Here is a 24,968-nt window from a genome sequence, read left to right on the forward strand (position 1 = left end):
AATTAGACGCGAAAACGGAAGCCCAAGGGACATGCATACATGTTCAGCGCACCTCACTAATGTGAAGGGGGCTACTGACAAAGTCAGAATATTATGGTAGCTTTTGCTGTCCTTCACCCATGACATCAGCGGGGAAGAGAAACAGTGCCAATCTTAAATATGCACCGGAAATTTAAAAAAATAAATAAAGAATAAATAAATAATAAACGACCAACGAAAGCTGCATTCAGCCGCAGCGTTAGCCACATCCTTTTCCTATAGCTAGTGCTCGTGAGTGTTCCACGGCTATCGAGCAGGTTTAAGCCAAACTCACGCACACACGCAGTGAACCGGCGCTCGGAAATGCATGTGCTCGTGCACAGAAATGGCGTCGAAAGAAAAACTGGTCCAATCTACGAGCGACACCAACTGGGGGACACGCTTCGCGCGACAGCGGAGAAAAAAGTAAAGGAAAGGAAGGACAGTAGACCAGAGGGCCCGAAAAGCCAGGAGCGGCTTCCAGCAAACGCAGCGACAGTGCAGAGCAAACCCGGCCCACTGGGCGAACAATGCGGACCCGTGCGCGGCCAGAATACCGAGATTAAAAGAGCACCCGAATCCGACTTGGAACGAGCACTGACTTTGACGGATTGCCCCATATCGCCCTCGATGACGTCATGGGCGCTCGGTAAAGCTTGATCCGTCACAAGACCAATGACGGATCGATTTGGACCGACGCGCTTTCTCCTTTCTCCCTCCCTCGACGTCGTGGTTCTTTTTCCTTTCGGCACGGTCTCTCGCTCTGTCTCGTCGCGCCGGTTGCAGAGACACCACAAAAAAAGTCCGATTTTAGCGCCTCTCCTACAAAGGCGCAGTGGTTCCCGAGAGTAGTCGATGGCTCGCGAGCACGCGCTTCCCACCTCCTCCCCCCTCTTTCCCTGCACCACTTCACTCTCTCCCTCTCACCCGCGCGTCAAAGTGGTAAGTTCAAAACCAAAACTGAGAACGTGGGATCTCGCGCAGCTAGATGTAACGCCAGGGCAGCGTTCGGAACAAACGACGAGGAAAGGGAGAACACGGGGAAAGGGAAGCCTGACTGATATGATTAACTCGTATTATGAATTTCAAAGGAACTCGGTCTGATTAGAGGGAGCCGTGTTTTATTATGGGGTTTGATGGAACACCTCGCGCTCCCAAAGCCGGGAACGTCGATCCGTCTCGCTCCCCCAGAGGCATAGTCGGCGCGCCGTGTACGTCGATCTCTCGTTATTGTCATTGCGATGACTCGAGCCTTGGAGGAAGCTGAACGATCGCGCCGAATCTCAGAGTCACCGCCTTCAGTCACTGCTTCATTTTTTTCTTCATTGCATTTTCCTCCCAGCGAGTCCTTGCTCAAAGCAAACATTGGACTCTGAATGACTGAGGCAGAAAAGGAAGGCTGTTGCAACGGGAATGCAAACGGCTACAGTGTAACCGTCAAACGTCGTCTTCGACAAAGTCGTTTCGTGTTAGAGTTCAGTCACCTTTCGCTCCATCCCCTACTCTTTATTTCGTAGCATCATTTTGGAGACACTCACTGAAACATCACAAAATATGCATCCGTCTCTATTACTACCCAAGGGAGTATTAAATTTGGTGCAATTCGCGAAACCTTGTTCACTAATTCGGATGTTGACGTTCCAGTATGGTACGAGGGATGGTATAGTAGGACGCTCCGAATCAATTTTGCCCAACTAGCGTTTTTTTTTACTGTAAACCGTAAACATGGTATACAAGCCTTATTGCATTGTGTTACCAACACCAGCCGCCACCGGGAATCAAATCCTCTACCACACGTCCAGTAGCAGCCGCTGAGTCAACGCGGCAGGTGAAAACTCGTTCATATGTTGTGACTGCGCTGCAGCAGTTCTTGCGGCAGATATTACGGCTCCTATTATGAATATTAGATGTGAATTCCGCTCTCTTCTTTTATTGAAATGAAAATAAATGAAGGAAGGAAGGAAGGAAAAAGTGGAGAAGGAAGGCAGGGAGGTTCACCAGTTTAGCTTAACCGGTTTGCTACCCTACACATGGGAGCGGGATGGGGGAGATGAAAGATGGGAGGAGAGAGAGAGAGCACATAACACAGCGAACACATCGTCAGTTACAGTCCGTCACTCTTGCGCAGTACGCGATATCACTGTCACAGCCGCTTGTCCAAGCCCGTATCCTTCATAAACCGAAGTAGTCCCTTCGTCGCCTTCAGCTGCGATGTCTTCTGTCGGCGATATGTGAAAATGGTTGCAACTGACAATGGTCTATTGTCCAGGTGCGCTAGAACAGACGCCATGGACTGTCTCTGAACATTATATTCAGGACAGTCGCACAGAATGTGTTCCAGCGTCTCCTCGCAAAGACAGGCATTGCAAAGAGCGTTGTCGGCCATTCCAATGCGAAACGGGTAGGATTTCGTGAAGGCCACCCCTAGCCATAAGCGATAAAGTAGGGTGGCCTCATTTCGGCGGAGTCCAGTTGGCATACAGAGATGCATCAATGAGGGCAGGTAAAATAAATGAAAGCGATGTAGTCATCCTATAATGCTGATGGCACTACTCCTTTTCGCATAGCAAGAAAAACAATATAAAGAATATATATGTCGTAAGAAAAGGAAAAGAAACATCGTCACCGGGCGCACACACCGAAATTCACAGCACACAGTTCTATACACGCACGAATATATAGATATAAAAGGCGAAGGCAAGTCACACCACAATGAGTTTACATAAACAAAGCCAATACTGCGCAGTCCACGGGCAAAGCCAAAGGGCAACGTGGGAATGCCAAGAGGCGCGCGTAGTCGTAATCGCAGGACCATAAGAAAACGCCGTTCGAAGCCACGGTCAAGTCGTAACAGAGCTCGACAGTCGAGACGACTTCCAGACAGCCCGTCGAGGCCGACGACGCCGAACCACCGCTCGGTGATTTACAGCGCGTGCGCTCCCCGAAACCGGGGCCTCGATTCGAAAAACGGCCGCTGAGTTACGACCGGCCGAATGATTTGGTGTTCGTCACTGTCACCTCGCGCAGCCGCAGCGTAAACACGCACACCGACGTCACCGCACGTCAACGAGTGAGCCACGCGCGGCATGTTTCGAGACGTCTTTCGTTCTTCAGGCGCGCTGTACGCCGGCGGGGACACTGCGGCACAAAGTGTTCGCGGTCATACAAGCAGAAGCGTTCCGCGCGCTGTTATGCTTAGCTCGCATCTATCCTTACTCGCGAACTTGGCTTGGATCGGTGGGTTCGGATTTCCGCCGGGCTTGTGTCGGCGCGGTCGGCCCACGAGACAAAATTTATGGGCTCCGCGTGGCGTTGGGCGCCAGTCGAACTTTCCGCGCCGACCGAAGCACTCATCATGTCATTCGTTCGGAAAGCGTTCCCATGCGCACAGAGACAGCGCCTTCTCCGAGCGCGTCGTACACGGACGACACATAAGGTACACACTGCATTAGTTTCTCCTCTCGGCATATACATGCGGTACGTATGAAATGTTGCCCGATGTAAACACACAGCGTGCCCCTATGCCGGAGCTGGCCTAATTTGCGTCGCCGGGACACGACGCTGTCAACTCTCAACCAGCCACTGTTCCATGATTATCACGCGAGCTTCATCGCGCGCTTTCTACCCATCTCAATCGAAGAGGACAAGGCACATAAATCCTGCGGTGATATCTACGCAACTTCGCATGAAAACAAAAGAGCAAAACTAATGCGGACATATCCTCCTAGAACAACTGGGTTTATTAGCGTCTATCGCTTTCGTCTGTAGTGAACAGAGAGAGAGAAAGAGAGAGAGAGGAAACTGACTGGAATGTTCCTGGGGCCCAAATCACAAAGCTTTTCGTCCGTAATTGTCCTTGACCTTGCGCCGGTCGTTAATTACACGTGTACGATACTCCATTGAGTGTCAGCTGAAATTCTCACGAACAATTCTAGCGCAAGAGGTTCTTGTGAATACGGGCTTCGATGTGCGTGGGTCCGTATTCACAGAAAAGGCTTTACGCTAGAACTGTTCGTAAAAGAAGATCCCAGCTAGTCAAGACATATCATTAGCGAAGGCGGCCGGCCAATCACAAGCACCACTTGAGAACGATCAGGGAACGATAAACTTTGCGATTTGGCCCCTGTTTCGCTTTAAAACGAAATCAGAAAGAAACGGTCGTAGTACACATTGAAAATAAAAGATAATAAATAAAAGAGCGCATTGTAATCAAAAGTAAAGCTAGTAACTAATAAAATTCGAGCGCTGTTAGCTAGCACATGTGGAACTACGTAGAAATCGATCAGGCCCGTATTAACAGAAAGCTTTTACGTTAGGATTGTTCGTAAGAGCAAATTCCAGCCAAAGCCGACGCTGGACGTACATTTAGTGAATGCGGCCAGCCAATGACAAAAAGCTCTTATCAACGAAAAGCTTGGTAAATTCAGCCCAAATAGCGAAGAAATAAAGATATCCCAGCATAGCGCAGGAGTTAAAAAAGGCGGCAAAGAAATCAATAGTAGCCTACACCGTTGTTGGCTTCGTTCACTGCAGATGGCGCCTTCGGTCAAGTGAAGAACGGCGTCCAATTATCAGGTGAGGGAAACTTTAACGATGCTGCGAGCGAAGGCTACTCGATCGGTTATCCGTAATTTCAGTAACGTGCAATTCATCGCGTGAAAGTTGGCGAAGTAAATTGTTATTGTCATACAGCGCGTGCCCTGCGTACATCCTATATTAACTACTAAGAAAAAAATATGTTTTTGATTACAGAGTCACGTGACCATGAGAGCGTAGTTCGTTTAACTAATAAGAGGAAGTACAAAGCAAGTGTAATAATTAGCGATAAAAGGCCAAATGGAACGTTACTTCAGGAAGCCATTCGAAAGCACCGTGTCTATATGTTTCGTGTGCCTTCTTGTGCCACGCTCTTATGAATGAGCTGCATTAGTATTACATGATGTCCTACCAAGAAGCCTGCATTCCAGCACTAGTTGCAAATAATGAAGTTAACAAACGTGACATTTAATAATTATTGTAACATACCCATGTCTGAGTGACCTATCTTTATCAAGAACCAGCTGAACTCTCAGCTTATTTAGCGACATAAATGAGATGCGAAAAGCAGAGACCGTTTAACTGGAAGACAAATATGCCGTTTCCTACGCTGCACTGGAGAAGAAGTAATGAGAGACGGAATGATGAAAATGAAATTTCAGAAACGTGAATCAGTCTTTTAGGTATATGCCCCACAGATAGATAACTCTTACAAAAGTTCTCGAACAACCTGTGCCGCTATCGCAGAATTATTGCCCTCGTCGCGAATCCAGCAACTGAACTATATTTTTATTCATATACAGGGTGTCCGAAAATTAACTCTGCAATGGGGGAAACAATTATGGTGATTGTGAATGGCACCTCAGTTTGACGCGTGATATGATATGAAAACGCAAGGCCTGTAGCTCATAACGTCGGTGGGCTGCGCACTCAAAAGACTGGCGTACGAGGAAAATCCTCACACGCTGCAGAAGATATGTACAGCCATTACCTAAAACACTGCACAAATAATTCCGGCAACCCTCAACCGAGTGTTTAACTATATGCAGCGTTGTCTGCAGGTATGTCTTCAAGCCGGTGATGGACATTTTATTTTCAGCATATCCTGTAGTGATCACTGCGCTGCCGCAAATAAAACGGCAAATTTTAAGGCCGCCATTTCCAATGCACAGTTAGGTTTTGAAAAGCCGTTACCTGCGACATATACAACTTCAATGGGGAGCGCCAATTTTAGGTACATTTTGCTCGATAGGCTAAATTTAATGAACCTATATAGCAGAACAATACTAGACTTGAAATAACAAGCTTTCTCTTTAGACATTGCAAACGTGTCGTGCTTCTCTGGCACAGTGGCATCTTTTCTTTTTCTTATGTTATTTCAATTAGCATTCAATTAAGCTCTGCGTTGCTGCGCTTGATAGCTATCGCTTATAGTCAGTAGGCTAGATCCAGCGTCATCACTCATTGATTTGCATGAAACCTTGCTTTAACGTTTCTGTCATCACTGATTACTCAGTCGCAAGGTCTCAGCAGCCTCGTTTGCGCCTCGGCGAAGTTGGCATGTGCTGGGACGTTGACGCGCGAAACGCGTATATAGACTCCAACCTCACGGGGAAGTCTGAGTGCACGCTGCAAACGCAAGCTCGTACGCACGCAGCGTATTGTAGCGGCCGCGCTATCTCTTATGCCATTCGATAACTGAGGCACGTAGGCGCCATTTGCCGCGATGACCTGGAAAACAGATGCTGATTAAAAGCGGACACACGCGAAGTCCGTGGACGAAAAGAAATGGCAATTAGCGGGCAAAACTGCAATCGCACATCGCGGTATAGGTGGGCGGGGCGCAGGTAAGGAACGCGCTGTTCGCACAACGTACCGCACTTGCACGAAGTCGTTACGCAACCGAAACTGTTTGCCAACGAACACAGTACGTACGACTATACACTGCGGCCACAAAGGCGGCACGGCAACGTATATACCCCGATAACGGACCATGATCTACGCAGGCTCACTCATCAAGGACTGCGTTAAAAGAACCTCAATCACGGCACAGCCGTAAATTTTGCGCGGTCATTACAAATCTAAGCGTTGTTTATGCCCGTCACATTAGGAGCTCGCTTACTTGTAGTAGTCTTGACCAAGGTCGAAACTAACGCTACAGCTTGCATGAGCCAGCTGTGCCTGAACTTTATTTCTAGGCCTGGTTGGCGCATGAACTATAACAACAACAAACTGGAGCAAGCGGAGGAAAAAATGTGGACTAGGAAAGATGCAGAAAGTCAGGTCGCTGTCAGTTTTCACTGGCAATATGCTCTTTATGAAACAGCTGCGATTGCTTCTATAGAGGCAGTGCAAGGTAGCGTGAAAAGCTTAACGCAGACAGAAAAGGCGCGCGCGCTCGCGCGCACATACGCACGCACGCACATATACTTTATATGACAAATCAGTTCTGGGAAAGCCCGCAAGATGTAGGAAGGTTCATGAAACGAACTACTGTCATCCACCCGGCTATAGCATGAAGCCATAATATTCCTGAGAAAGCTGTATCGGGATTTCTTTCTATATAGCTTCATGCCACATAGATGGCAATTTTTCTCTCTTACTTTGTTCCTAACGGAATACCAACGTGCTCAAACTTCTCTTGCGATTTATAGATGCGTATACGCAGAGAGTAGCGCTCAATTACAGCTGCCCTTAAATCTCGCGCGAGAGAGGCGGGACCAAGTTTACAACTGCTGCAAATTACGTTCGGGAAAGGTCGAACATCGACAATCGGATCCCCTTTCGCATACGCTCGGTACGCCAGCGTGGCTCTTGTTTTCGAGACGACAGAATACAGATGAAAGGCGCAGCAGAAAGCCCATGGTGCGCCGGCTCGCTTCCGTGGCAGATGGCCGACGGTGATGATGATGATGACGGTCGTGCGATCGGCAGACTCGTGTGTGCGCGCCGAGCCATCAGAAATCGCGCTGCCACAATGACTGAAAGAAAGTAAAAATAGAAGCAGACGAATCCTACTCACTCAGCGCTTGTTCGCGGTCTTGCGACTGCTCGCCCAAAAGTGAGGTGGAAGAAGAAATAAAGAGAAAAGAAAGCCCGACAAAAAAGAAAAGGAAGTGATAAAAGAACAGGATAGAATATGAGATGAGCGCGCATACATATCCGCGCCAAATCTGTATCGCGCACGAGCGGCGGGATCCTCCATAATCGCGAGCATTTTCCGTGCGATCGCCCGCGTGGATCTCCCACCAGCACTGCCGCTGCATAGCTTCGACCGAGCGAATCGTCCCGACACATGGCGCTCCCGCGACCGCCAACCATCATTTCCATGCGAATAAGTTTTTCTCTGCTTTTTCTTTTTTTGCCTCCTCGAACGCGCACGTACATCGATGCCCTCCCTCCCACTCCCCACTCTCTCAAGTCTATTCCTTGCGCCTTTTTGCTTCTCTTCCTTTCCCCTCTCGCTGTAATGCGGGGGCGCTTCGTGGCATAACGTCGACAACCGCACAGATGCGCAAACGTAAACGTTATTGCACCGCAGGGCGAATAAACGCGCCGGTCTCTTTCTCCTCAAAGCAAGCAGTAGCTGTATATCGGGAGAGGTTGCGGGATCGTTCCTCTCGGCGCTCTGCGGGACATGGGACTCCAGCCAGTGCCATAAAGCCTCGTGGCGCTGGCGGAAGCGCAAGACGCGACGGGACACCGACACCAAGGGCCAGCCAAGGGCAGCTCCCGCTCTTGGCTCGCCAGCAAACGCGGTTTCTTGGGCCCACGATATTTGGGTAGAAACGATTTTTTTTTTTTGACAAATAGTGAAACGCGATACTCGAGTCTAGGAAGAACGGAATATCGGCCGCTACCTTCCACGAGTGACACCCCCAACAACACCCCTCCTACGCGCAACACTCCCAACACCCCTCCAACCATCCCCCCCCCCCCTTCAGACCCCTCTCCCAGTCATGTACTCTCACGTCTCCGCTTGTGTGCCAACGCCAATTTTTGTTCTTGTTTCATTGTTATTTTTTTTTCTCGTTCACATCGGAAAGCTGTCCAATGTCGCAGGTCTTGTTCCTGTCACGTTCTCGTTTATCGTTGCTTCCTCTCGCAAGGGCAGTAGTGGTGTCGCTCTCTTTTTCCGAACACCCTCTCCTTCTACAGCGCTCCCGCACGGTCGCCTTGTGCAACCGCGAATTTCGAATAAAGATAACAAACACCTTAAAAATAAATCCGCTTTCTAACCGTTTGGCGGATTTTTTTTCTTGCGTCGATTTGTTTTCCGCGAGTGAAGCGTGTTCGCGGGAGGCTGGAGCGGGAAAACCGCTCGCTATCTCCGTACACCCACGTGTAACACGACTCCGTTGCCGCGGCGGCCAACAACCACGGCGGCGTGACAGATGCTCGCACGACGCGCTCTCGCTCGCTCTCCAGTGCGTGTGTCTGCACGTGAGTGCGCGCGCGAAGGCGGGTGCAGAGAGGGAGGCCTTGGAAGACCGCCGAATATGCGTTCGTCGAGCTTTGTCCGCGGCGTCTCCTCTGCCACCATCAAGTTACTTTGCTCGCAATTTCGCTGTCATATTTACGGCGCGGTCTCGGTGCCCAGAGAAATGAGGCTATGTTGGTGCGTGTGTTTATGGGGAAGGGGAGGGTCAAGCCTAACGCATCGTTCATTTGTCTCGGTATAAAAACGAGGACTAAGCTGGTCGATGCCATCAAATGTGCTTTAGGTTGTGCGTATACAGAGGCGCGGTGACGATATTTCATATCTGAGCGCCAGGACAATATAGAAAGTATACTTTCAGTTTACACAAACTGTAAACAATGTTAAAAATATCACCTGTGGAAGATAGCACAACTCTAATTCTGAACTGTGTTACTCGAAGAGGCGGACGTTACTTGTACAAGAAATCAAAACGGCTAGTCGATTAATTTACAAAACTGGACTAATTAGGTTTTTAACTAATTATATCACATATCATAATTGTAGAAATTGCAGCCGGTAATCTTGCGGCGTTTTTCGCTCGCAGAAGTTGTTTGGTACGTCTTTAAAATTAAATTCTGGCCGCTCACTTGCCAAAATCTCGATGTGATTATTAGGCACGCTGTATCGGCGGAATACCGATTACTTTTGACTCTCTGAGATACATTAATTTGCACCCAATGCACAGTACACCAGCGTATTTGCATTACGCACCCATCGGAACGCTATACCACCGCGCGTATCGTATACGTCATTGTTATCATCTGTAGCAGAATGCTAGCCGAGGAGTCAGCAAAGATCTATTCAGCTTTCAGTAAATGGCATCTAAAGCGCAACATTACGTCGTTCACCATTTGTCTCACTTTACTTGTTTCTCAGTGTTAGCCAGAATTTATTGGGGGGTAATTTTCATCATTCCTAGCCTATAGGTGAAAACAAGTAGCATGAAGCTTGCATGCCACAAACATATCCACCTGATCGATAAACTAAATATACAATACCCTGCCTGGCACACGCGCTTAATGTGAGGTGTTTGAGTAAAATGGGCGCTAAAAGAGTGTAATAGGGAACGTAAACGCAGAAACTCTATTTTCACGTCCTCAGAGGCGAAATGTATAGCGTGCGCCCTTTAAAGAGGCATTTCTTTGTTTCGCTCTAGTTTCAGTGCACCTAGCAAGTGTTCTCGCAAGAAAATCGCTCGCGAAAATTTGCCGCAGACATCGCGACAGGTGCTGCGTGCTCGGGTTCAGCTCTCAACGACCACAGTTACTGAGTTACGGCTTAGAAAAACAAAAACAAAGGAAAGCTCCATCGTCTCGCAGCATCGCTCAAAAACTCACGCGCATTGGTCACAGAGGAAAGCGCGGGGGAGCAAGCAAGTGCTTTTCCGGAGCGATACATCCGTCTCCAGCGCCCGCCATCGGAAATGACAAACTGCGGGCTAAAGTCTCCATCCACGCCCCGTCCTCGGCGAGGCGCGAAGCGCGAAATCAAATAAGCCCCTTTTCTCGACCGACCGCTGCTGTATGGCCTCGGCTCGGAGCAAGAAGCACTTGGCGGCCCGTCGCCGCCGCCGCCGCTGTGCCTTCCGAGGCTGTATATGTACGGCGGGGTTCTTCCATCCGGAAACACTAACACCGCGGAATGAAAGATGAACGCCGAGAAAAAGAGAGAGCTCTGAGGGGGAAGGACAGAGAAATGCCGACTCTCTTCCTGCAGTAAGCCAAGAGTGCTGCAGCAACGGCCCGGAACACCGAATCCGAAAGTGCTGTAAAATAAAAGACCACCAACGCGTCACGCCAAAAGGGGTGAAACGGCTTGAAAAAGATAACGATTTTTTTTTGCTTCTTCTTTTTGCCCACTGCTTCCACAAGAGTACGTTTTCGCGAAGCGAGTGAATGAGTGAATGAAAGCGCAACGGGGTATCTAGGGGTGGGGGAGGGGGGGGGGCGTCCAGGGGGAACAACCAGGGGAGTGAGGGAGGAGGGGGCTTTCTGGATAGTGATAAAAAATATTTGGCTGAGCGAGGAAATCCCGTATTTGCACTCCGAGACGACGGCTTCGCTGGCGGCGCAGAAAGCATATCACCGCCACTGCCGCTTCACGACGGATGTGTTGGAGCAGAGAGAAACCATTTTTCATTCCCCGCTGGAGAGGACCTGTATATAGTATAAGGACTCACTTGGAGCCGTAGTGAGGCTCGCAGATAAAAAAAAAGAGAGAGAAAAAAGGTATCTTCCCTTTCTCTTCCTCGTTTTTTTTGTTTCTTTCTTTCGCTATATACTTCGCAACACTTCGCGCGACGTTTTCACGGATTGGTGAAACGACAAAGGTGTGCGCATGCTCCTGTAACGTTTACTTCGCGATATCAAGTTGCAAGCCCAACTGCTCACAGACTTTTTTCCCGTTTCTTTTAAATGCGTAAGCGTTTCTATGGTTACCCAACTGGAAAAAAAAATTAAATTATGGGGTTTTACGTGCCAAAACCACTTACTGATTATGAGGCACGCCGTAGTGGAGGGCTCCGGAAATTTCGACCACCTGGGGTTCTTTAACGTGCACCTAAATCTAAGCACACGGGTGTTTTCGCATTTCGCCCCCATCGAAATGCGGCCGCCGTGGCCGGGATTCGATCCCGCGACCTCGTGCTCAGCAGCCTAACACCATAGCCACTGAGCAACCGCGGCGGGTAACTGGAAAACTGTCCGTCGCGTAAGACAATCACTTTCAAGACAGAGCCAGCCAGCTGTGGAAGAAGACGACGACGTCGGATCGTGCGAGCAGAGGCACGAGCACGTGTCTCTGAACGCGTGACGTGTACAATCACGCACGCACCTGAACTGTGGAACATGGCTTCGAATCGGAACGTCATCGGCGCACCTGGCACCGTTATACCTACAGTAGTTTGCTGCAGTTTGCTTGCCTCAGAAGTTCACTTTGCGCCACCTTCCGCAGCGGTTCGTGCCGCCGCAGCGCTGTCGCGTTTACCGTAACGGCGCCAAGACGAGCGCAGGTGCTTAGCGATGAAGAACGGAAACGCTAGCATGCAGAGTATCAGCGTGAATACAGATTACGCCAGAAACAAATGAACGACGCTGCGCAGAGTGGGGAACTACAGCAACACGCTGCTGAACGCAACAAACAAGAAAAACGAAGCCGTGGCGCCGCCACCCGATACCGATGTTCCAGGGAAAGCTGCAAACGTTTCCTTCATTTCCTACATCTCCCTCGTCATTTCGTGCCACGTCCACATCCGCTACGGCCTCCCTATAACACGAGTGAACATTGCTTCTACTCACCTCTTCTACGTCGTCTCGTGCAGGTCTCACCTAACAGTTCCGTTGCTGAAACCGCGCTTCTCCGTTTCACGATTCTTCCCGGTGCGTTCTCACAACTATATCAAACACGGTAGCGCACAACCATTAAACACCGCGTCGTTACTACGACACGCTTACGCATCATTCAGATAAATCCCTGAGGAGATTCTACGTAATTTTTTTCTATAGTTCTGCTTGTTTTCACTGCTTCGCAAACGCTTTACCATGCTCAGGGGTTGGATGACATTATCCAACCTTCAATCTCTACAGCTCGACCAGGGGTGGCTTGCACGAACAATTAATAACGAAAATAATAACGAATTTAAGAACCCGTTATTGTGCGGGCTAGGCGTTGTCTATGGTACATTTAAGAGCGCGTTCTTAAATTCGTTATTATTTTCGTTATTAAATGTGCGCGCAAGCCGCCCCAGGACACGCACTTAGGTTAGAACCAGGGAACAGATAGAAAGTTTGTCTAATAACTGTCTAATGACGGGGACGCTCGTGTGTTCTGGGTATACGGGCAGCAAAAAATTTTGTCTACAAGGGTAAAATGTTTTGTTAAGATAACCAGGAGCTTTCTATTTTCTTTCTTTCTTTTTTCACTGTTTTCTGTGAATTGCTGAAGCATGTCCCCTCCTACACACCCCACTTTTTTGTTTGTTTGCTTATCCCTTGCAGTTGTTTTTTCTAGTGTTTTCAGGCAATTTTAACACGCTTTAAATAACGGTTTTCTCACAGCTGACGTCTTTTGATATATTTGTCGCTGGAACAGACCCCAACCATATCGTGCTTTTTTTTTTGTACAAATAGCCCTGTTTTTAACTGATGTGATTTGACAACTCCATACTTGATTGATGGACTTTTTTGGAAAAACAAATGCGTACTCGAACCAGACAAACTCCGCTCACCTCTCGTCCTCTGCTCCTCAGTCAGCTGCTTCTCGAGGCTTTCCCGCAGACCTCGTTCTCGCAGTACTTCCATCTTGAGCTCGGCTACGAGACAGAGAGGGGAATGAGGGAGGAGGAAGGCGAAGAAAGAAAAGAAAAAGACAGACATGGTTGTCATGATCCTGCAAGGTGAAGTTCAGTTCTATAATTATGCTATACACAATGCTACAAACGTACAGTTACAGCGACAACAGCGTACGCCATCATCATTACGCCAATCTAAGTAAGCTAATAGAGAACAGCAGGACAAGCGCTCCTATCAGAAATACGGTTATTGTGGCTGTTATTATTCATGTCCGTCACCCACCGCGGTGACTAAATGGTTATAGGATTTTGTCGCTATTACGAGGTCGTGGATTCATTTAGCGATCACGGCGGAAGCATTAAAATGGGAGCAGAGTGACACAACGCTTTCATGCCTCGCTTAGGGAGCAGGTCAAATAACACCAAGTGATCCAAGTTAACCCGGAAGCCAACACTACGGGATCTCTCCGAGTCACTGTATTGCTTTGAGATGTTAATATCAATCAATCAATCAATCAATCAATCAATCAATCAATCAATCAATCAATCAATCAATCAATCAATCAATCAATCAATCAATCAATCAATCAATCAATCAATCAGCGGTACTACCAACGTAGGCTTTGGTGCAACACAAGCGGTTTTCCGACAAATGATTCATGATTCAAGCTCATTACCGTCTACGGAATGCGTTCTTATTCCATGATGTAAATATATACACAGCGTGCAGAGTATGAAACGTAATTACATCAGCATACAAAGACTGGCGCACAGTGCATAGCCCTTCTATAAAATATGAGTGCGTTAAGGTTTACGTGATGTGGTTATAGGGTGGGAGGAATCCTGGGTCACACCGAACTGTATATTGACGTCCTAGAAATGAAGCAAAATGCGCAAGTGGTACGCCAGGCTACCTAAAAAAAAAGAGATCTAACAAATATATAAGGGAAGTTATTGGAAACGCTATCATTAATCGCCTGTGATCATGTTTCATTTGGCGCGCGCTTTATACGTCGCAGGAAATTCACGTCTCTAAATAAATCAAGGTACAGCTGTTCGCTTCCATACAGGAATGCATAGTTCAGTAGCTAAAGGCAGAATGTCGCCGATCTCATCCTCCTCTCATAAATGATTCTCCGGTGAGATCTCGACTGCGGCGACCATCGCGCGAAGACCATTCCCTAGCGCACGCCTTTAGACCCGGCACGAACAGAAGAACAAAAACAGGAACGAAAAAAAAATATATGGCATGACAGGGTCGGCCAAGCGGCCGCACGAAATCCCAAACGACTGCGAATCACGCCTTTCACGCAATCGGCTCAGCCACGTCCGAAAGAGGGGAGTCCATCATCATCGCTTTCCCGTGTTTTCAATATCGCGCGCGCGCGAGAGTGCCGCGCCGGGCCTCCGTCTCTCGGTGCCCCGCAGCGCCACTGCGAAAACAGTTACAGGCCATAAAACAGATCGACCCGGAGGACGTCTTCGACGGGGATCGCCAGCCGAAATGAAGACAAACCGATGCACAGGCGCACATAAAGAACAGGAAAAAGCAGCTGAGGTGAATAGAAAGGAGGGAGGCGGAGGGGGGGCGCAGGGAACGAAAGACCATTCCTGTGGGGCCAACGGATGAGCGCCGAGGAATCAGTTACGAGCGCGGCTGAGGGCGCCGCGAGCTGCGGCTCGTGTGCGAGACTGCGAGAACGTCGTCGGTGCATGGCGTGCCCTGCAGGCGGACCGCCGAGTTCCTTCCTAAATGCATTCGTCGCACGCAAACTCCCACCCCTGCACCACGGTCGACTGGGACCTGCCCTTTTCAATCGAAACAATGAACTGCCGGCGTCTCGGGCCGAAGCCCCGAGCTCGCCACAGCGCGCGTACGGGTGCCTCTGTGGACCAATAACCGTAATTGCGAGAAAACGAACGAACGGTCCGTGCGCTGTGCGCATATGCAGTACCACGCCCGAGATAAGGGCAAACGGCGTACGCTGGCTTTCTTTTTTTTTGTTCCTCATCGGCCCGGGTTGCTCGATCGACTGCTGCGTGCACGGTTGAGATACGCGCGTCGCGATCAGTCCCACGTAGTTCGCGGACGCGTACCGAAGAAGAATGGACAGATCGTGGCGCATGTATATATATGTGGCGCCTCGATGATCTCGCTGAAAGAAAGGCTGTCGTTCGCGCAAAGATTTATGGACGAAGTTGAGAGGCTACAGGTTGTGACCGTGCCCGCCCGCTGAATTGAAATGTCGATAACAGATAGAACAAAAAAAAAAAAAACGTTATTATACGCAAGAACGTTGCGATCAGCGTATAGATCGAAACGAAAAACGTGACTAGGAGAAGCTTTCGAAGCGTCTCAGGTGAATGACAAGCCTTTCTTGAGTGAAATAAGTTACATGGCATGCGCTACATTACGTCTTATTTGTTCTTCCCTCTTATAATGCTCTCGTTTTCTTTTTATATACTAGTACCCCTTTCCCCGTGCAGGGTAGCTAACCATAACCACCTCTGCTTATCTTTCTGCCTTTCTGTACATCCTTTCTCTTTCTCTTGACGGCTTCATTCCTTGGAGTATTGAGTGTTCCCTAATAGCTGGCTCAAGCAGCTCACGTATATACTCATTTATTTTTTTCGTTATGCCGCGTGGCTAACCAAGCGAAAAAAATAAAAAGAAACGGTATACATGGGCTTAGTTTGTACAAGAGCGACAATAAGGTCCCTGCTGAGCAGTCTTAGACATTACAAAGTTTCTCAGTGGCTGTACGTCCTACCACACAGTCACCTAACTAAGGGCATTTCCTTGCACAGCTGCACAAGCCGGCTATACAGATGGCTACATAGACGATAGCACGAGGGCGCTTCCTCGCACAGCATAGTTGCCATCGCGCGCGCACGAAAGCACGTTTACAAGGGTGGGCATGGAATAGAATACTTGCATCGCTCCAGTGCGCCGTCGAGCGCGGGCAAAGCTGGGATCCGCGAGATGCGGGAACCGATGGCGCCACCGAACAATATTGAAACGTAAAAGAATGGCGGTCCGAACGGGCGGCACGCACGTCAGATCCGAGGCAGCGAGCTACTGTTGATATATGCCGCTCTCGAACCATGGCTCGCAACACGTCACGTCTGACAGCGCCCGCGGTACGTGACACAGTCGTCGAAGCCAATAGAACGCCTCGACGATCTTGATAGTAGCAGCGTATACGGCGCAAAAACACAATGAATGCACGTCTTGTCCTTGGACACTCCGCGGGTCCGTGCTGCACGACCGAAATCAGTTCACGTCTCCGCGTAAAGATTTTCCTTGTATCCGCGGCTGTCGAACACAATGGTCTTGTGGGCGAACATAGATGACACGCCCCTGATGGCCGTATACGCGGTTGGGGGGTGTCTAAGCACGAAAAAAAAAAACGTGCAGTCTGTCTTATAAGTTCTTCCTCGTGCTAGCTTTTGTCTCAAGCGTGATCTCTTGAGTGTGGAGTTATAGCTGCGCGCTTTGTTATAGGACATGGACTGAAGACTGGCAATGAATGCTTCGTAAACAACCGAATCCTTCGTTGAAAGAAAAAAAAAAGAAGAGAGAGGCAGGCATGCAATCTCTGCGTTACGCAGCTTGTACGTACGAGAAACACGTCAGCGGTGTTGTTGCAACACAATTCTATAGTTAATGAACGGGTGATGCTTCGATGAATTCCATCAATCTTGGCATCGTTGGATCCTAATTGAAGAGGGCTGCCGCCGCACAGAAAACGATGCATTGTTGGCAAGGAACCGAGTAGAACGCCAGCCTAAGCTGTTTGGTTCCTCAGTATGTTAGTGCGTTAAGAACTACCAATATTCTAAGCTTTGGTTTAGATAACCAGCGAAATTTATTTTCCTGCAACAACGAGATGTATTGCAACACTGCCGACGACCGTAAAAGCTCCTCCAAGCGACAGTCTCAAACTAGCCTTGTAGGAACCAAAATGACCATAAAGAGGCGATAATAACGATAGCTTCTTCCATACGGTCACAAAGTGTTACCTTTACCATTGATACTCTTCAAATATCTTGACACGAAGTGCTGATCTCCATGGACAAGAAACATTACTTTTCAGTACAACATAGCCCTTCTCCCTCCTTTCCCCCATTTCTGCAGCATAGAGATCGCTATAGTGAGACAGTTACAGAAATTGTGCGTTTCATTAGATCGGCGTTTTCAGCAACACCTTTCAATAAAAAACGAATAATTAAGCAAATGTTCACGAATCCCCAATATCATCTGTCGCAGAGCTGAGCTTGCGTTGGTCTAGTCCCGTAAAATGATCAGGGACCGCCTGCGAGGATACTATCTTGACGTGAACTTTGACCAACTCGTCCAATTTCCTGTTTTTCTTTTCTTTATCAGACGGCTCAAGCTCACCCCGGCCTACCGTTTCTTAAGGACATACCGCGTTGGTGCTAGAACACATTGTTTCTAAAAGCACGCGGTTTATTACTAAAGGCGAAACCATACTTCTGCTTTTAACTCAGACGGTGTCTTCAGTGAAGCTTTGTTTGCATCGTGCTAAACACACAGAATAAGAAAACGAATAAAAAAGACACAGATATTCGGGTCGAATCCTCATGTAGCTGAACGGGTTTGCTGTAAAAACCACCGCAGAATGCGTATATATAGGCAGACCACCATAGCAGCGAGGCCAGCTCGCATTACCAACCGTCTGCACGGAGCCGGTGCCATCAGGACGCAGTAGCTGCAGTGAGAGGGCGCTCACACCGCAAATATTATTACGCAGTACAAATGTGCCGAACAGAACGCGCGCTCGTTCGACGGCGGCAGCAGCAGCAGCAACGACGCAAATCTTGCGCGGAGCAGGCGACCTAAATCGGCTCATTACGGCTAACAACATTGGGCACGAATCGGCTTCGCTCCGCAGCGTACGCGAAACGCTTAGCCATGCACAGACACATAAGAACATACACACATCTCTCCATATCTCTCGCGCTGCGCGGGGGTGCTCAGAAGTTCCGCAGTTAACCTCGGGCCGCTCCGCATGATTTAGCAGCTCCGTTTGAGCTGGCCGCGCTGCGAGCGCAAGCCACATCAGGCGCGGACTCGGAAAGAGCACAAATCGCTGCAGAGAGGGCGAAAAAGGAGGAACCAAAAGGAGGCAGAGCAACACACGCGGAACAGAAGCGCTAGCAAAAGACGCAGCGACCGCGCCATGCCAGCCCCGCAAAGAAAACGTGGGCGATCGCGCCGCTTACGCTGATCTATACACACGTGATTTGCGATAGTAAATATTACCACTGAACATCGACGTAGCAGGACACGAGCAGAATAAAAAGAAAAAAGAACAGACGTAATAAAAAATAGAAGGGAACTAAAGATAACGGAGGCAGGCATTAAGAAGCACGGCTGCGCGCCGAAAGTTGAGACAGACGAACGAACAGACAGACGTCTGCTGCGGCAGACGAACACGTTGCAGTCTGTGCGTGAGTTCTCGAGTACGTATAACCTCCTGGCAACCACGCGGCCGCCGTCTGGTATAGCAGGCACGAGACTTTTCGTGCTTGAGCGACTGGCTTATTAATCTAATGAGCGTAATTTTAGGGCCGAGCAAGAAAGAGAAGCGGGAGGGGAAAGGGCAAGTGCTTGATTTCATCTGCGGAGCGAGCGAGGTCAGAAATTTAGTTAAGTCGCGATCATTCCGCCTTCAGACTGCGCCTCTCCGGAACGAATTAAACATTGGGAAGCAGACCAGCCGTGTTACGAGACGACAGCGATACAGCAAAGAAGAAAAATAAACGGAAAGACAGAAAGAAAATCATTCGGAGATCGGTGCGGGAAGCCATATGAGGAGGGGGTGGCTCGCTATCGCTTTTAACGAAATTACGTATCAAGCGGGACCCACGTGGTTCATCGGAAGGCAGCGAAAAGGATGGTAAGAGAAACCGAGGAAGTCATTGGGATGCCAAACAAATGTTAACAGACACGCAAAGGGTGAACTAGAAAGGCGGAAAAAAAAGTAAGTAAACCAAGACAGCTGCCAGGATTTTTCTGCTTCGCAGGACATTGTTCAGGTCTCGAGTTATACGGCGATCCCTCGCGCATAGCAAAACCCGTCTTGCGTGAGGGAGGATTATTTCTTTCGAGGGAAAGTCGCTGACCTTTTTGGGGAGCGGTGACAGCCACGTACCTGTGAGGATTCGGCAATACATGTGCTAAGTGAATGAAGCGCAGGCCCTCCGCACATGTGAGTGATTATTTAAATCGTTCGTGTGGAACAGGAGGCTAATTGCGTTGTTTCTGCGTAATGCAGGCGTGCCGAATCCACACTGTTCTACCAGTTGTGAGCCGTTTGTCCTTGTCCGATTAACCTGTGACTGGGAAAATTGACTGTAGAATACGAAGAGGCTATCTTATATTTATCTTGTAGTTAATGATTCTGTACCACTATTACTTCTATTTCATACATACGTTATATTATAATCGATAAAATGGTGAATAATGATCTTAACATTTCTCACACTCAAATTGTGAAATCTATCCTACGCGTAAGCGTGCCTGCGTGTTTTTTACTTCAGAATTGAAAAGAAAATCAGATGAAGTATGGAGAGGAACTCGACGTGTTTCGGTGAATTACCTGAAGAGGTGGACATTATTTGTACGACTAATCGCATTGTCCCCGCATTTTTGACCTTTCAACTTGGTGTTCATCTCCAAATTGAGAAATTTAAACAGAGGAGTTGCGAAATCCCCCGTGCTAGTGAAGTCACCAGAAGTCTAGTCGGAAGTCATGCTTGCGAAGTGACACATACGCATTGTACTGCTCAAGCTCAGTATTATGTGGGGAGCACTTCTGCTTCACCCCTTGAAAGCCGTTTTATTATAAATAAACAAAAATGCCAATACGAAAGCTCTTGGGGTTGAAGCCGACCTGACATTGGATGCCGCATATCGCCTTGGGTTCCAATCTAGTTTCAACCACAGAATTCAATGCAGTATTTAACCAGTGCAGTCATAAGCTTTGCAGGAGCCCCGATTATTGACACTGACCATAAAAAGAACCGGCCACTGAAATTGTCGTTTGGTGTCCCTACGGATACCTTGTTCACTAGTGTTCATTAAAGCGTGTTAACGTTGATTACGCCGATCTCGTGTTTTCTGGCGAAACTCAATTATTGCTACAATGTCCTTGCGTGGCGAGACGAGGTGCTCCACTATAACCCCGTCATCTATCATCAGCGTCTTAATCCTCCGCAGCAGCATCTCTCGATTTCAGCAACCTGCGAACGCATCACTCACCGGAACGACGGCAGTGCATACAACTTACGACGCTCTTCCCTCGCTCTCGGCATCTATCACTCTTCAATTTCGTTCAACCCGAATCAAACAACGCACCCAAGTGAAACTTCGTCGTGGAGGGCGGCGTCCGAAGTAACGGTAGCCGAACCACGCGCTAAACGCAAGTGTGGAACGCGCTTCCGCGTATACGCCCTCTGTTCAAGTTCAAACTGATGACCAGCGGAGGTGGAGAGAAATTCGGCGCTCCATAGAAGAACCACGCGTCAGGCGGCCAGCTACACACGAGCACGGTCCCACGAACGCTCCTCCTCGAATACTTGAGAAGCGCTGCACGGGAGGCCAGCCCAAACGAGAACGAAAAATAAGAGGTCCTCTTCCGAGTCTTCGGTGACCGCACACCGGCGGCGCTTTCCGCTTGACGCTTATAACGAGCGCGCTTAGCGCAGCCACCCTCATCAGGAAAAATCTCGAGTGGCGAAGCCGCGCGCGCGTCCCCCCCCAAAAGAAAAACGACAGCGCGTGCAGCCCATAAAAGACGACGAGGACGACCGAGCCACGTCGCGCCCGAGCCCGACGATCTCTCTCTCTCTCTCTCTCTCTCTCTCTCGCCACGACCCTCCCCAAAGCGCGAAGCCCTGTCACACTGCACCCAGAGGCGGCCGACCGGACGGTCGGTCGGTGGGTGGGTGGGTTGTCGCGTTAAATACGAGCAGAAGACGGCGCAGCGCGAAAGAGGAGAAACCTCGGACCCCTTTATTAAAAGTCGTAAACCACGAGGTCGCGCGCAGCCCTGAACAGGAAGAGGACGAAGAAGAAAGGACGCGCTCGGTTCAAGGCGCCCCGGCCACGCTATCTTGTTTGCCGCGCTCGCTATCCGAGGAGCGCGTAGCTCGTTTTGAAGACGAAGCACGCAAACGCGACGTTCCCCTCACCCGACACCTCCCAAATCCTTTTGCTCCTCTTCTTTGGAAGCCCCCTTGGAATTACATTTATTTGCGGAGGAGGCGTCGTTGACCGCGCGACGAAAGGCGTCGGTGCTCATTCGAGTTCCTCTTCCGTGCGTCTCTGAGCTAGCGCACGCCAGGAAAGACAAGATCGTCCTATTACTAGGGCGCGAACCACACAACCACTTCGCGCCCTTTGCGGTAATGCCTCCCTCGAATCCACATAGAAAGAGAGAGGCTTGTACAGCTAGCTTGTGGGCCTCGAAGAGCGCTCGAGGGGGCTTCAGGGGCGGCGGTGTTCGCATTCTCTTTCCGTTCCCGCGCATTACCCTAGAGGGCTTTCCCCGTGCCTGCGCTGATTATCAGTCAGGATTTAGGTGAGCCGAGCGAGCACCGTAATTAGGGGGTTGGAAAGAGACCCCGGAGTCCTTTTCGTTTGACGCGCGCACTTGTTCCATTTCGCGCAGACGACGACGGTTCGAGGTGACATGGATTTCCACGCCGTGGAGGTGCCACCGTGGAGGTCGCGATACAGAAGCCACTAGCCGCGTTTACGTGAATGCGACCGTAGCGGATCGCATTTCTTTGCTGATCAGAGTAAAGAAATGCGACAGCGTTTACATGTGGAGTCCCCCCTTCCCTCCGTTAGAAGCCGTAACGTGCTTCTGGCGAGTGCGTTTCGATGGCAGGCATTGAAGAGCACGCGCCGAGAGCCGTCTGGCTTTTCCTCTTTCCTTCAACGCGATACTACAGCGCTTGCATGCATTTACGACGACTCAAACTACACTCTTCTGGCGCATTCATTGGCGATTTGCCTTCCTATAGCGAATTATACCGCCATTAGCAAGAATTCTAAGCTGCACAACATCACGCCAGGGAGATGTGGAGCTTCTGCCGTCTCACATCGCGTGCCAAAGAAATATACATGCATATTGACCAACCTCACCCGGGCGTGAATCGTCGCGGCAGGCAAGGTAAGTAGATGTGGCCATCTTTACCGAAGTTAGTTTGCGAATATTGTTGTTCGAAGCTGCGATGTGAGCGATGAAGAGAAGCGTCAGTGAAGTTGCCTGACCCTTTCTTTGTCTGTGCTAAACATGCGCATGGAATTGGTTACAAACATACAGATTGACCATAGCGAATAACCGCCCGTACGGGTCGCTGTTCCAGACAAATTTTTTTGAAGTAAGCTAATGTGCAACCTGCATCACAACTTATATGCGTGTAATTTTAGACCAGACTTCGAACCGTATACTGCCGATAGTATGCTCTGTGTCGTATGAATCCCTAACTGCTAAATATGAAGAAAAGAACTGCAACAAGAAAGAATATAATTATATATTAATTATATATTTAATTAATTAATGATTTATTTATCCACCCTCTGTATTTTATGGAAGGCAACTTTTTTTTTTCTACTAAAAAATGAAAGAGAATGAGGTCAGTTACGCCGTTCCTGCTCCATAATACAGCATATTTATTTTGCAAATGTCCGTATTTTTTAACAATTTCATTTGATTTTTTATTTTAGTTTGCATTACTTCATTGGCTCTGGCGGCGCTGCTATCGCGGGTATGAGCCATTGGGCGCGAAGCACAAGAATATGAGAACAGAAAAGGAAACATAGATCGTTTCAAAATGCGCCTGCAGATGAAGCAAGCCGAGAACTTTCGCAGCTGTTTTTCGCTGATTTGGCTGCCATTGCGCAGTACGAACTGCAATTTTTAAGGGATAGTAACACGTAACCTTCGCCTTTTTTTTATTTAGTTACTTTCGTTTTAACTGAGAGAGCTCAACTTCAACACCAGAGAATCAACACTGGCCGACCTCAGGGGCTCTAAATATTTATTATAATTACTCCTCTACAACCATTTTCGGTTTCGTTTCTCGGGAGATGTATGTGTTGTGACGTCATGAGAGAGAATGTGACCACGTGAGAGCAGAAGGATTGGCACTCACTCCGGCTTGCTTGGCCGTCTGGTATGCTGCTTCAACTCCTCGCGTCACCATGCAGATGTAGCAGTGTAACAAGCTATCAAGCGAGCCGCTGGAGTGGGTGCCAAAAATTCATGATATTTTGCTCACACGCGACCACCTTCTGAGTCCTGATGTCGCAGTCCATACATTCATGATTGCAATGCGCTTAGTGTTACGCCACCGTCCACCTACTAGCCCCGTTCATTGCTTTACTAAACGATTCATATACTTCCCTGCAAACGACGCCGACACTGGTTGTAGGGAAGATAGTATAGTAAATTATTTACGGCAATTTGAGAACTGCCGGTTTTTTTTTTTTCTAAGGTGTCGAGGTTGAGAACGTTGAACTAAAAATAGAAGTTGCAAAGTCGAAAACGTCGTGTGAGCACTCCTTTATGCGAGAGGGGAAGAAGAAGCAGAGATGGAAGGAAGAAAACTAGGCCTTGAGGACAAAGATAGAAGCCGGATAGCGAGGCAAGAACCGGCACGTTGAGCTGCAGGGGAGGGTCAGATGACGTGCCCCGTTCCACGAGGGACCAGAGCGGGGCCTCGGTGATCGTGCTGGGAGTGGCTCACAAACAGACGCGCCGGAACCGCGCCATCCTTTTTTTTAAAAAAGAAACGCAGCAATGTTTGTTCCGGCTGATCGAAGGCAGGCCTTCCTCGTCTCCCATGGCGAGACCGGCGGCGAAAAGGCCGGAAGCGATCGGAGAAGCGTGCACACACAGGAATGACCGAATTCCTGGCTTTTGCGCTCAACTGCTTAACTTCTTTCTTGCTCGTGGTGATTGTCGTTTCCGTCTTCCTTCCCTTTCTTGCGCATTATTATTATTATTATTATTATTATTATTATTATTATTATTATTATTATTATTATTATTATTATTATTATTATTATTCACAATCATCGGTTTCTGACTGCTGGCCAGTGGTCAAAGCATGCTGTTCATGGTTTCTCTAATTCGTTCTCGCAAAGATTCTCCTAACTTATTTCGTTTTGTTGCCGTGGAGAGCAGCGTTGCCATCCGGTTCCTGCACTTAAAGAAAATGCGCTTGAATATCCCCTGCATAAGCTTGCGGGTCCTCGAGTAGTCGCCTGAAATGGCAAACAAAAGTTCCGTCGAGCCTTGGTTCTTCCCACCTACTGCTTTCTGAAGACGACCTCCCTTATTTAAAGCCGTAAGAGCAACACTTCTGGTTTACGTATGTATTTGCACCTGCGTGCAGATACATACGTAAACCTTAAGCACCTGCCAGTGCTTTTGTTTACAGCACCATACAAATGACAACGCCCTTTCAACTGCGCGCTTCGAGGCGATACGATCGGCGTTTATTCGTTTTACTCATTTGAGGCGACGAGGAGTAAATGGCTCTCTTTATAAGCGTCATAGGATTAATATCGTTAAAAGTGAAATCGAAACTAAACGCAGCCGAAAC

General features: G+C 48.8%; 1 protein-coding gene across 3 annotated transcripts in view; it reads right to left on the bottom strand.

The window, feature by feature from the left end:
* LOC135902594 (dachshund homolog 2-like) overlaps positions 1-24,968 on the bottom strand; it is a 255,132-nt gene that overhangs the window by 31,949 nt on the left and 198,215 nt on the right. For all 3 annotated transcript variants that reach the window (XM_065432786.2, XM_065432788.2, XM_065432787.2), the window contains one exon: positions 13,260-13,343. In XM_065432786.2, the coding sequence (XP_065288858.2) occupies positions 13,260-13,343 (84 nt within the window). The remainder of the gene's footprint in view (positions 1-13,259; positions 13,344-24,968) is intronic.

The sequence above is a fragment of the Dermacentor albipictus genome, chromosome 3, assembly GCF_038994185.2.
Source record: "Dermacentor albipictus isolate Rhodes 1998 colony chromosome 3, USDA_Dalb.pri_finalv2, whole genome shotgun sequence".
NCBI classification, from domain to species: domain Eukaryota; kingdom Metazoa; phylum Arthropoda; class Arachnida; order Ixodida; family Ixodidae; genus Dermacentor; species Dermacentor albipictus.